The sequence below is a fragment of the Mya arenaria genome, chromosome 4 (genome assembly GCF_026914265.1).
Source record: "Mya arenaria isolate MELC-2E11 chromosome 4, ASM2691426v1".
Taxonomy (NCBI): domain Eukaryota; kingdom Metazoa; phylum Mollusca; class Bivalvia; order Myida; family Myidae; genus Mya; species Mya arenaria.
This window is the reverse complement of record NC_069125.1, coordinates 8090635-8104313: the sequence shown is the minus strand read 5'-3', so window position 1 is coordinate 8104313 and position 13679 is coordinate 8090635. Positions and strand designations below refer to the sequence as shown.

Genomic DNA, 13679 nt, shown 5'->3' with positions numbered 1-13679 from the left:
AAATCCCAGGTTGATAATATAATAGAAGGGCTCATTTTATTAAAATCATATAGAACCAGACTGGCCACAATTGCCATATGCAAATAATCCAGTAATATTTGAGCTTGTTAATCCAAGTTTCTATTAATTTTATATTGAAAATTGGTGGACATTAGCAAAAGTTTAATCTTTTGCAATTTCTGTATAAAAGTTTTCCAGGGATCAAATAGGGATGTCCCAGATTGAAATTTGCCCCAATGCAAAAGTCGAGAAAAAAAGGCTGCGAAATTCTTGCAAACTACAGTACTTACATTTCGAGACAGTCCCTGTAATCGCCAGGGGGAGGGTGGTTAAGGAAGAGATGAAGGGTGATATGATCCTTCAGCTGTAGTTTACCTCCCTGTGATGACTCAGTAAATATCGACAACACTTGCCCACCCTCGAGGTAACGCTTGGCCTCCTTGTGGAAATACCTGGATTATAAGTTAAGAATTCAACCAGTATTATTACAAAGTCGGCAGTTTACCTCCCATGGATGACTCGGTAAATATCGACAACACTTGCCCACCCTCGAGATAACGCTTGGCCTCCTTGTGGAAATACCTGGATTATAAGTTAAGAATTCTACTAGTATTATTACAAAGTCGGCAGTTTATCTCCCATGGATGACTCGGTAAATATGGACCACACTTGCCCACCCTCAAGATAATGCTTGGGCTCCTTGTGGAAATACCTGGATTATAAATTAAGAAATAATTTAGTATTAACACAAAGTTAGTAACAGTAGTTTGCCACCCTTGGGATGACTATGTGAATATGGACCACATTTGCCTATCATCAGATAACACTTGGCCTTCTTGTGGAAATACCTGGATTATAAGTTCAGGAATTAATTAGTATGAACAAAAAGCTGGTAGCTTCACTGGGATGACTCAGCAAATATTGATGCCCATCCTTGAGATTATGCCTAACCTCGGTGTGGAAATACCTGGAAGTATTCAAGGTAAGAAAAGAAATCATTGAACTTTCTATTGATGAATGCTTTTTTTTTCAGTGTTAATATCACAATTGTCATTTTCAGACTTATCTGTTATAAAAACTAATCAAGTCATCACTTTTACTCTTTTGAATAAGGTTTTTTTCTCTTATCAAAATCAATGCATCTATAAGTATCCCTTTGCTAAATAAACAGTGCATTTTTTCTTATACGACTATACCCCCAGCAGAGCTAATGAAAATGTGTCTTCTTATGGTTGTAAGCGGACCGTGCACGAAATTTTCAAGTTATCCTACTAGCCGAAACCTTGTATTTAGAAAGGCCATGATAATAATCTAATAATTATCTTTCGGAAAAATATTTCCATTTATCTATTTATAAATCTGTATTTATTTATTTATTAACGCATTTATTTGCTTACTTATATATGCAATACACTTATCGTCGTATAAGTCAGATACAGTTACTCATTTTTTCTTCACAAGACGTAAGAAGCCGTTTCGCTAGGACGAACACCAATTTTATCCTTGACTTCATCTCACACAAAATTCGTGTTTGTCCTAGCAAAATGGCTTCTTATGTCTGTAAGAGGACACTTTTGAAGAAAAACTTGTACTGTATCTATTACTTAAAGACAGACTCATCTTAATACACAAGTACCTTTTTCTCTAAGTGTGTTGGTTAGTAACTACATAACATAAAACAAGAAACCTTCCATAAAAAACACCTCCAGCCACCTACTTCAGTAATGCACGCCTTGCAATCGCCACTGCATAGCTGTCAATAACACTCCGGCCATCGGTCGTCAGATTGTCACTAGACAGACATGTGTTTCCCGTGCCCATGGCAACCACCTCGGGCTTCATATTCTCCTCTGAAATAAGCAAAAAGAACTAGCTTACTGTAAAATACTCACCTGTTTTTACAAGTGGAAACTGTTTTTTCCATTACTTGAATGCACACTTTCTTCAATTTTTAGTTTGAACATCTAAAATATATATTATATATCATTTGCATTCCAGCTTGATGTCAACTTGGAAATTTTATGCAGCACTACCAGTCATCGAAATTAGACTTTTGGATGGACAAGCCCAAACTCTTATTTTATTGCATGGAATCATATTTATGAACAAGCCCAGCTATATAAAATTCAGAATTTGAGCAAGCCCGGAAGACATTTTACCAGAGCAGGGCTTGCGGGCTTGTGCTAATTTCGACCACTGCACTACTGGGAATATTTTTACAAATACTCAATTTTTTTAAGCGTAACAAGCTTTTAAAACTGTGGCAAAAATTTAATTTTACAAGCTAACAATTAGCGTGTCATAATTACCATAAAGATAATTTCCATTTAAATTAAAAAAAAAACACTAAAAAATGTAAAAATTCTACATTTTACACTGTATAAAAATAGTGATTTAATCTAAATCCTGTTCTAAGAGACTTAAAGGGGCTGTACACCGTTTAATGGAATAGCGAAAAAAAGAGAAAATTGTCAAAAAATGACATATCTTTGGTATCAATGTGTACAATGCATTGAAACTAACTACCTGCAGTACCACATAGTTTACAATAAATTTAGTTTTCGCAGTTTTTTCATATTTTCCGTTAAAAAAGATTAGTAAGTATGTATATGTAGAATTCATTCTCATGCATGATTGGCTAGTCGATGTTATCACATGATATTACCAAGTTAGGTACATATCTTAAATATTCCAATCATATATTATGGTAAGCCCTGTAGCACAGTGGATGTAACTCTGGACTGCAATTTCAGCAACCCCGGTTCGAACTCGGTCTCCAAATTGATTTTTTTTTTTTTACATTTTGGTGTTTTTTTTTACAATTATGATAACAAAGAATTAAACATTTTATTAAATAATTGTCCTAAGATTCGTTACTGAAAAAACTTTTTTTGGTGTATAGTCCCTTTAATATGTTTCGAGAAATTGAGGCCTGTAATACATTCATATCTACACTTACGTCCCCTATTTACGATGAAGGCTGCAAAGGAATGTCGCGCCTTGTGAATGTCTTGGCTTTTGCACATAGCGATCAGCGACTCTAGTTTCTTGTAGCACTCCTTCGCTATCATGTCTTCCCAGTGGTCGCGACGTATCAGCTGTAGGTGGGGAAATAAGACAAATTCACAATGTTAACCGACATTATAGCCCTGGATGTAAATGAAAAGGATTTTTTTTGAAAACTTAACAGTATTATACAGGCTTTCAGGTGACCAATAACAAAAAAGTAGGAGGATTTTTTTTGAAAAAGTAGGGTATCCCTATATTTAAAATCCCTATATTAAGAGCAAAAGTAGGGCTTTTTACTTACCGTTTTGGATGCAAATAAATGACTACTAAAACTATTCATCAATTGTGATGTACATGTATGAGGGTTGTCCGGAAAGTTTTGAGACTGCATTCATAAAAATCAGACCACTCATAGGATGTATTTAAATATTTAACAGTTGACAGATCTATCTTATAAACAAATCCTGAAAGTTTCAATTATGTGCTATGAAGTGATCGTATTCAACAAACATTTCAAAAAGTACAGGTTACACGTCACGGAGCACTACGCAGTCTTATTACGTCATTTGCAGTTTGTTTTCAAAATATTCTCCTTCAACACGTTCACACTTTTGATGGCATTCAACCCATTGCTTGGATAGCTGTTTGAACCACTCTTTCTAATATCGTGCCACTGTTGTTCACACAGTAAGGCGAAGGTCCTGTAAATCTTCGTAACGATTACCACGTATATCATTCCTTAGCCTTGAGAAGATTGCAAGATCAAACGGGGCCTGAGGTCCGGGCTTCAAGGTGTGAGATTGATCCCTTTAAAGCACACATTTTTCCATGCCCATCACTAAAACATCTAAGCCAACGAAACACCAAAGCCCTTGAACATGTTGGCTTAGATTTATCCCGCGTTAGAAACATATAAGTATTTGTAGAAGTCATCCAGCTGCCAACACAGTGTTTGATCACAGCGCGCTGCTCCGTGCGTGATGTCAAGGTGGAGTGTTTTCTGACAACTTGGAAATATCTGTCTACTTCAGTTGACCGTTAAAACTTTGTTTACAGTTAAATGACATCAAAAACTTGCGCAGTGATGAGGCTGACGTCATACTGTCGTCATATGTTTTAACGCGATGTTTTGGCGTCTACTATTAAGACAGAGTAGTATATTTGAATTGTGAACAATTTTCAGAAAATGTCAATTTCAAAGTGCTCCGTGAAGCCCTACATGGGATGTCTTGACAGCCAATTCCTTCCTTAGTATGAGATTATATTTTATTTTTCAAAAGGAAACAAGTGAATAGTTTATATACGCAGCTATATATTGTTTGTTGATTTATATTAAAAACATTTTGAAGTATGGACACAGTCTCAAAACTTTACAGAAATAATCGCTATTCCAAAGTAAAAATTACGGTCCCGATTTAGTATTTCACACCTATTTATCAATTCTTAATTCGAACCTGATCGTGTCATAGTTTTTCACACCTTACTGTGAATGCACTTGGGCATCGGCTTGAGGTGACAATGGAGCACAATTAGCGCTTGTTAAAGAATGATATTGAGACCCGTATGTTACAAACATCGATGTCAGAAAATGAGCGATTCATTTCGGTGATGTAGTATATAATTGCTGGTTAACACAATCTGAATATCATTCGAAAATGTCATCAGATTCGATCGCTGCATTGTTCTCTCAACCTGCTACCGAACAATCCGGAGAAGGGCCCGGTAACCAACCCGGGAAGATATCTGGATCAGTAAAATAAGGGAAGGGTGTTAAACAGCGCTACAATTCAAAAAGTTACCAGGAGAAGTATGATGCAATAAAAGAAGATGAGGGTGGAATGAAATCTCAATCAAAAATCGCTGAAGCATTTGGCATACCGTTGAACACACTTTCCACATGGCTCAAACAAAAGGAGTACATAAAGTCGCTATATCTCTCCAGAGGTATTGAACCAGCACGCAAAAAATCTCTCGCAGTGCCAAGTTTCTGGAAGTAGAATCAGCAGTTTTGAAGTGGTTCATCAACAAACGACAGCAAAATCTTCCAGTGGACAGTGAAACTATAATGCAAAAGGCAAAAGAATTTGCCATCGATGTACAAGTACCGCCAGGTGAATGTGAATTCACAGGTGGGTGGCTTGATCGCTTCAAAGCATGCCACGGGATTGTTTGTAAGATAATCAGCATCGAGGCCAACTCTGTTGATTCAACTTCCGATGATTATCAGAACTGGCAGGTGGGTCTGAAGTAAATATTGTCGGAAACGTCTGAAAACGATATATTCAATGCAGACGAGACTGCAATATTCTTCAAAGCACTACTCGATAAAACCTTAGAGTTTTCGGCCAAACCTTGTCACAGTGGCAAAACAAACAAAAAACACTTGACGGAACTTGTGTGTGCCAACATGAGCGGCACTGAAAAAATGCCACTGCATGTTCTTGGAAGATCTAAGAACCCCAGGTGCTTCAAGCATGTGAAAAAATTGCCGGTCGTATATAATGCTAACAAAAAGGTGTGGATGACAAGCATTAAATTCACCGAGTGGGTACCAAATGTCGACGAGCAGTACATGATGAAAGGTCGCAAAATCACTATTATCGTTGATAACTGTCCTGCTCATCCTGAGGTTAAAAACTTGACGGCCCTAACCCTCGTTCTACCACCAAACATGACATCAGTATTGCAGCCTATGGATCAGGGTATCATCTGATCAATGAAGGTTAACTATAGGATGCGGGTTGTCGCCAAGAAGCTAAAAGCACTGGATGCAAATCAAACGTATGCGATCTGCCTTCTTGACGCCTTTCATATGATGAAATCTGCGTGGGATGACGTAAAGCAATCAACAATTGTCAGTTGTTACCGCCGCGCAGGTCTGGTTCCAAATCTCCAAGATGAAAGCACCATGATCGTTGAAGATGACCAAGATGACGTCATCCCACTCACGCGTCTTGCTGCCGTCATGGGACCAGTAACCATGGACGATTACATCAACATCGACAAGAATATCCCGACATCCGAGAACATTGAAGACGACGACATCATCAAGGAACTCCTAGACCTGGGAACAGCAGACAAAGCGGTGTATTCCAGCGACGATGACGATGAAGAAAAAACTGCTACCGAAGATCCTATATCCAACCACCAAGCGACATCCTTCATCACCGGAATGAGATGATATTTGGAGCAGCAAACATATGGAAGCGAATTCTTTGACTTCATTAACAAACTTGACGGATACGTGACTAAGAAACACATCAACAGAATCAACCGAGTTCAGCGAGACATCACATCAATCTTTAAAAATAGACCGAACGATACTGAGTAAACAACATGTAATTTCAGTGCTATTTAAATATGCTCTTTTTAAACTGTGCTATGTTTCGAATGCATACATGTGCTGTCATTTTGTTTTCAATGTTTTATGTTGTTTTATAAAAGTCAACAATAATTCAACAAATATTTTTATATACGAAAGATAACTCAAACTGAGTGTATCGTCTTGGTAACTAGTAACCGACATTGCAATTTTCACAACTTAGTATTTCACTTCATCTATAATTCGCGAATGCTGTCATTTGCAGAAAATTGTTAATCCCAAACACCCTTAAACCAAAGTAATTTGTTTGGTCCCTAGGACTTCGGATTAACGGTGTTCAACTGTATATAAATACACATGTCCAATCTACATAGTATATACTTGTCCCGACCTGTTCTCCGATCTGTAGTGATTCTATGGCCACCTCTAAAGCTGCTTCCCTGGCTTCCCGTTTATTCTTGGCTGTCTCCTCACACACAGTTCGACCTCCAACCACCACTTTCCCAATGTACCTGATTTCAAGAAAATTATAACAAAAACTCAAATGCCAGCACTTGTCTAAGACATCCCAGTTGACAAGGGGAAATAACTAGTCATGTGATGATTATTGAGTAGAATCAAATAATCGTTGCTGACAATGTCAATTCAGCAACAACTGCTGCTGGATGTCAGGAATTAATTTCCCTTCTGTTATCTGCGGTATTTCCTTTACAGAAAATGAAGTGAAACTTACAATAAACATTTTTGCACCTTCAATGTGTATTATTCTGTCAAAAGTGATTAATGTTTTAAAAAGACAGGGTGCTGCCAGAAAAGGAGCTGGGTGCTGCCAGAAGAGGGATTGGGTGCTGCCAGAAGAGAGACTGGGTGCTGCCAGAAGAGGGACAGGATGCTGCAGAAGAGGGACAGGGTGCTGCCAGAAGAGGGATAGGGTGCTGCCAGAAGAGGGACAGGGTGCTGTGAAGGGAGGGACTGGGTGCTGCCAGAAGAGGGACAGGGTGCTGCCAGAAGAGGGACAGAGTGCTGTGAAGGGAGGGACTGGGTGCTGCCAGAAGAGGGACTGGGTGCTGCAGAAAAGGGGCAGGGTGCTGCCAGAAGAGGGACAGGGTGCTGCCAGAAGAGGGACAGGGTGCTGTAAGAAGAGGGACAGGGTGCTGCCAGAAAAGGGACAGGGTGCTGTGAATGGAGGGACTGGGTGCTGCCAGAAGAGGGACAGGGTGTTGCCAGAAGAGGGACAGGGTGCTGCCAGAAGAGGGACAGGGTGCTGCCAGAAGAGGGACAGGGTGCTGTGAAGGGAGGGACTGGGTGCTGCCAGAAGAGGGACAGGGTGCTGCCAGAAGAGGGACAGAGTGCTGTGAAGGGAGGGACTGGGTGCTGCCAGAAGAGGGACTGGGTGCTGCAGAAGAGGGGCAAGGTGCTGCCAGAAGAGGGACAGGGTGCTGCCAGAAGAGGAACAGGGTGTTGCCAGAAGAGGGACAGGGTGCTGTGGAGTGAGGGACTGGGTGCTGCCAGAAGACGGACAGGGTGCTGCCAGAAGAGGGACAGGGTGCTGCAGAAGAGGGACTGGGTGCTGCCAGAAGAGGGACTGGGTGCTGCCAGAAGAGGGACAGGGTGCTGCCAGAAGAGGGATTAGGTGCTGCCAGAAGAGGGACTGGGTGCTGCCAGAAGAGGGACAGGGTGCTGTGAAGGGAGGGACTGGGTGCTGCCAGAAGAGGGACTGGGTGCTGCCAGAAGAGGTACTGGGTGCTGTCAAAAGAGGGACAGGATGCTGCCAGAAGAGGGACAGGGTGCTGCCAGAAGAGGGACTGGGTGCTGTCAAAAAAGGGACAGGGTGCTGCCAGAAGAGGGACTGGGTGCTGCCAGAAGAGGGACTGGGTGCTGTCAAAAGAGGGACAGGGTGCTGCCAGAAAAGAGACTGGGTGCTAAATGGGAACATAGTATCAGCTTTGATTTTCTTTTAAACTTTATGAATTTGACAAAAATGTGCGTAATTGTGTGAAATTGTAGTAAAAGTAGGTTTCAAGTCATAAATATGTAATTCTTGCCTAGGAAAAATTAGAAATCCCCATTCTAGTCAAAATCACGCATTTTTCTCAATCAAAAGGCCCCAGCTGTGACCATTCCCAAAATGGTGGGCAAAAACACTGACAATTCAAAAGTTTTCAAGTCATGGCCAACACCTCACAACATCCAGGTCACAGCATAGAACAATGACAACAAGCCCATGAAAATACCTCAACTGTTTTTCTTCAAAAACCAGACAAGCTTGTAAAACAGTATGATCATTTTTTACTACCGTAAATGACTGGGTATAAGACGATTGGGGGTATTAGACGCAGGCAAAATAATCCGTGATCCAAGAAAAAAACTTTTAATCTGTGTTTTGGGTTAACCCTTTAGCGCATGTATACGAGATAGGCCGACATAGCTCATTACCAGATGTATACGCATTTGGCCGACCGTATCCATTACTGGATGTAAACGCATGGCCCGCATATTTCAATAGGGTCATTTCAATATTTCAATTTTGAATCTTTCTTTTTGTAAACAATATCCCGGATGTTTATAAAATTAAAGTTTAACCTTTTGTGTATTGATTTTCCCTTGAAAATATCGTCTGCTAAATTGAGAAGGTGTTTATACTCCCAATCGCAGGTGTGATATCCCATTGTGACGTAATAAGACCACGAGCTAAGTACTGTATGGAATTTCCCCCAAATTCATTGATGCGTAAATCATTAAATATATTACGTCAGTTCAGTTTACCATTAAAATCAATTGAGATTATATTTACTTAAAGGTAATATTTTGTTTACAAACAAAAGAAACAATTAGTAAATGAGAAAATGATGGGTAAATTTTCTGTGAAGCTTATATAATGTCCATCATAGTTTTGGCTGTAAAATAGGTCAAGTGCAAGCGTTTTGTTTGATCTAGATCTTTTTATTCATACCGGAAAATCATTTATCGGCTTTCTTTTTTTGTAAACAATTTTATGAGGGGGTAATAAAGTTAAACAGACACCTTGGACTGGATCTCTCAGCTGGATGACACCGGATATTCCTGACATATTTCTGTGTATTAATACACAAGAACATAAATTGTCGGCTTTTTAATCCAGATGGGTCTTTTTTATGATAGGGGTAATAAAAATTAGATCGATCCCAGCATTTTATTACCCTTTGATTTAATGCAATTATGACATTTCAAAGAAATGTTACAAATCCATCTTGAAAATACATTCACAGCTGAAATAAAATAATTTAATATTTCATCATTGACACCATTTATTAGATAATTTAATTATCTATAAAAAATGAATTCACATAAAAAAGATTTGGACACAATTATTTGGAGTAACATTGATTTTAAGGTCATACTGCTGTATTCATTTTCTCATTTTCAAATATCCAGAAAAGTACCTATGCAGATAAGGACTGCTTATCAGTAAGATGGCTATTGACTGGGAGGTGTAATCTGGCCACTTGTCTATGTGCTAAAGGGTTAAAGGAAGCATAGAAAAAATGTCAAAATCGTCTGCCGCGATCAGCCACCATGTTTGTTGACAGTGACGAAAAAAAAATGTATTCGTGAAAATGGCGATGGTTATTTTTAAAACCATACAATACTAATACAAAGCAAAATATGTTTCATTGTTTATTCGTTTCATGTTATATAAAAACGAAACAAACTAGAGCTGTCACAGGAGTGACGAATACCCCCAAATGCCGCCTGGACACAGGAATGGCAAACCATTTCTTTGAAAAGAGGCCATAACTCCAAGGTTACTGCACACTGCATCTTCTTTTATCATGCATGACAGACCGACCGACCGAACGACCGACCGACAAGCTCACTAACTTGATCTGTATCTTCTGATGTTACACCTGTGTACCAAAAATTGTTCAAATCCGTCTAGCCTTTCATGAGTTATCGTCCGGAAACTGTTTTTCTTTTTTTAGTAACAGTGACATTGACCTTGGCCCCACCAGCCCCAATATTGAACTTGACCTGTATCTTCTGATGTTACACCTGTGTACCAAAAATTGTACAAATCTGTCAAGCCTTTCATGAGTTATCGTCTGGAAACCGTTTTTCTATTTTTAGTAACAGTGACCTTGACCTTGGCCCCACCAGCCCTAATATCGAACTTGACCTGTATCTTCTGATGTTACACCTGTGTACCAAAAATTTTTCAAATCTGTCTAGCCTTTCATGAGTTATCGTCCGGAAACCATGAAAACCGACAGACCGACCGACAGACCGACAAGCTCACTCCTATATACCCCCTCAAACTTCATTTGTGGGGGTATAATTATTTAAATTTGTATCTGGATAGCACTGAAAAGTACCTTTTATGACAATTTGTAAGATTTCTTTCATAGTATATCATAAACGATTTATCTTGAAAAAACTAGAAATGACCATACCCAAAAGGTCCATCAAGAACTTCCACACGACCCATTTTCTGCATTTTATCCAACCAGTCCTGGAAGATACGGTTGTTGTCACGCTTCTTCGGCGGGGCTTGATATTCCCCACTATCAATCACCGTCTGGTTTCCTGCGCTAGCCCCACCTGTCCCCAAACGGTTGTACAGCTCGCGCTCCTAAAACAAATGATAACCAGTATGTGCAGGTTTAAAATCCTTACATCCTTCACTGTCTTTAAATGTTACATCTTTCACTGTCTTAAAATGTTACTAAGTGTTCTGGCTCATTTAATCATTTAAAAGAGCTGTTAACCAAAAGTTCATTATGTAAATTACTAAACTGACAAATATAAAATTATAAGTAACAAAAACAACCACCAACATTACATTTCCTAATTAATTTGTCACTAAAATAAACCTTAAGTGAGTAATCTACAAACTCAAACATGTGTGCTGGCAACAAGAAAGGTATAAAGGCATTCCACTAGCATTTTGCGCTAAACACTCAGAAGGTTAGCATTTATTTTTTGCCTTTTAAACAATCTCATCAAAAATAAGCATAAACTACATCTTAGTTCCTGAATATCCACATTTCTCAACATATTTTTACACCCATTGCAAATTTCAGCATTTATTAGGACTCCTTCACATATTTTATCTTGGCTGCTGGCATCATGTTTGTTCTTTTTATTGGGTTCAAATTGAGTAACATGTATTTTATTTACCTTTATGAAAAAAGACCAGAATAGCAACTAACAGATAGTAATTTAAAATAATTTGCTGAATACTAACCTTTATTTTTTTATAAAAGCGTTACTAACACTTTTCAGCAAAAATAAAGCATTTTCTATCATTTATTACAATAAAATTTAAAGATGCAGTCTTACTTCAAATAAGATTTACCACAATTCATACAATTGGTTTAATACACTAAAAAGGATGAATAAATGGTTCTTATGAAGGATACCAAGTTTAATTTGAAAGAAAGGTGCAGAAAATACGGTACTTCTTCCTTATGAGACAAAAATCGATCACAGTAAATCTTTTAGCACTAACCAATTATTTTTTTTTTTTGCGTTTTTAGCTTTTACATAGTTACACAGTTACAATCTTGTTATCAGTAATTAGTATTTTCCATAAATGCATTATTTAGTAAGATGTTGAAGGTTTATCACTCAAAATTTATGTTTGTTTTACATGAGTATGTATTTGGTTTTGACTAAGAATGTCATTTAACCAATAGAGCCACAACTTAAACTTTTGATACTGTTTTATAATCGTTGTAAGTATTTTCTTAACATTTCACATGAAATTGAAATTAACAATGTCAGACCCTATAAAACGTGAATAAATCTCTTTAACCCAGAATGTTGACAATCATTTATCAAAATGTAAGTAGTTTAATATCTTTAATACAATATTGTCATTAAGTATCTGCTCGCATTTAAATCAGTGTGTTCTACTTCAAAATATTTTAAACGCAAATATCTCATCCTTGGCGAGGGAATAAGCATGTACAAACGTGCAATGAAACATGATGTCGACTTTTCATAAAACTTATTTAAAAAAAAACATAAGCAATTTATTTCATTTCTATACAAAACAAATTTCAATCTATCTGTAACAGGTATGCCAAGTTTAATCAAATATGGTTGATTACTACAAAATTGATAGCAATTAACACTCCGATGTTAGACACATTAACCCTTTGCATGCTGGGTAAATTGTTGTCTGCTCAAAAATGTTGTCTGGTTTATTCTAAATTTCTTTTAATTTACTTGAAACTTTGGGGATATATTGACTAAGTGGCAAACAGCTTGGAACCTGACCAGACGCCGAGTTACTCGGCGTCTGGTCTGGTTCCAAGCTGTTTGCAAAGCCTTTAAAATCGCCATCAGCAGCCTAAGGGTTAATATATGCTTTAGATGTGTTTTTACTTTTTTCATCTTGTTTCTCTCCAACATTCATAACAAACAAGAGCTGTCACAGAGACAGCATGCTCGACTATTCCTCCACTTTTCAGTGTAAGGATTGAAAAGTTTTGGCAAACTTTTTCGCAAAAATTGGCTTGTCCAGAGAGAAAAAATCTGTGAGAGTGCAGCTTTAAAAAGAGAAACATTCGTGGTTATTCAATGCAAAATTCATTAAACTCTTTTACTAAAATTGACCTAAACAAGCCAATGTAAAGGACTCATTGAAATTTACTGTGATCATATGCAAAGATAGAATATGAGCTGAGGAAAAATAGTGAGAAAATCAGGTTAAATATCTATAAAACACTATGTTTAGTTTGCAGGTAAAAATGGCCAAGTTCAGCACTAGAACTTTTAGAATAAAAAAGAAGTCCAATACAGGCAATAATTAGTTCAATTCTGGAGAGAATAACTGTGTAAATTATAAAATTTGCTACTTATTTTCTTCAAGACAACCCAACCTGGGATATAGGAGTTGGAGGCAGGAAAATATCTGGCGTTTCTGTAGAAAAATGGAAAAATAATGTTTAACATTAGCATTTCATATTTCATAACGGTTTATTTTGTTAAAGTGACTCGCTCATGGTTTGTATAATGTTATTTTTTTTAATAACGAAAAAAAGTGTGGTAAATTATGAGGAGTGTTAAAACCAAAATACCAAAAGCTGAAACCCTTCAGCAAATGTTGATATTTGCTCAAATATCGTATTTGGAGACCACAATTTTCATTAGCGTTTATAAAGCGATTGAGAATTAATTCAACTGTGGTGTTGCCCGATTGGTTGATTGACATTATCGGGTGATGTAATCAAAGTATCTTTAACAAGTCAACATCTTCACCAGTTATGTTAAAGTCCCGGTGGCCATGTGGACTAACATGCTGTTTTCTATTTTTTTCTTGAATTTACTGGCGTGGGTTTGAACCCCACTAAAACCAAAATAC

General features: G+C 37.9%; 1 protein-coding gene across 4 annotated transcripts in view; it reads right to left on the bottom strand.

Annotated features, from left to right (window-relative positions):
- The window catches only part of LOC128231236 (adenosine deaminase domain-containing protein 1-like), a 45585-nt gene that overhangs the window by 21822 nt on the left and 10084 nt on the right, over positions 1-13679 (bottom strand). For all 4 annotated transcript variants that reach the window (XM_052943778.1, XM_052943780.1, XM_052943777.1 and 1 more), the window contains 6 exons: positions 13198-13238; positions 10762-10940; positions 6723-6843; positions 2960-3098; positions 1718-1850; positions 291-452 (listed from right to left, as the gene is read on the bottom strand). In XM_052943778.1, coding sequence (XP_052799738.1) covers positions 291-452; positions 1718-1850; positions 2960-3098; positions 6723-6843; positions 10762-10940; positions 13198-13238 — 775 coding nt within the window. The remainder of the gene's footprint in view (positions 1-290; positions 453-1717; positions 1851-2959; positions 3099-6722; positions 6844-10761; positions 10941-13197; positions 13239-13679) is intronic.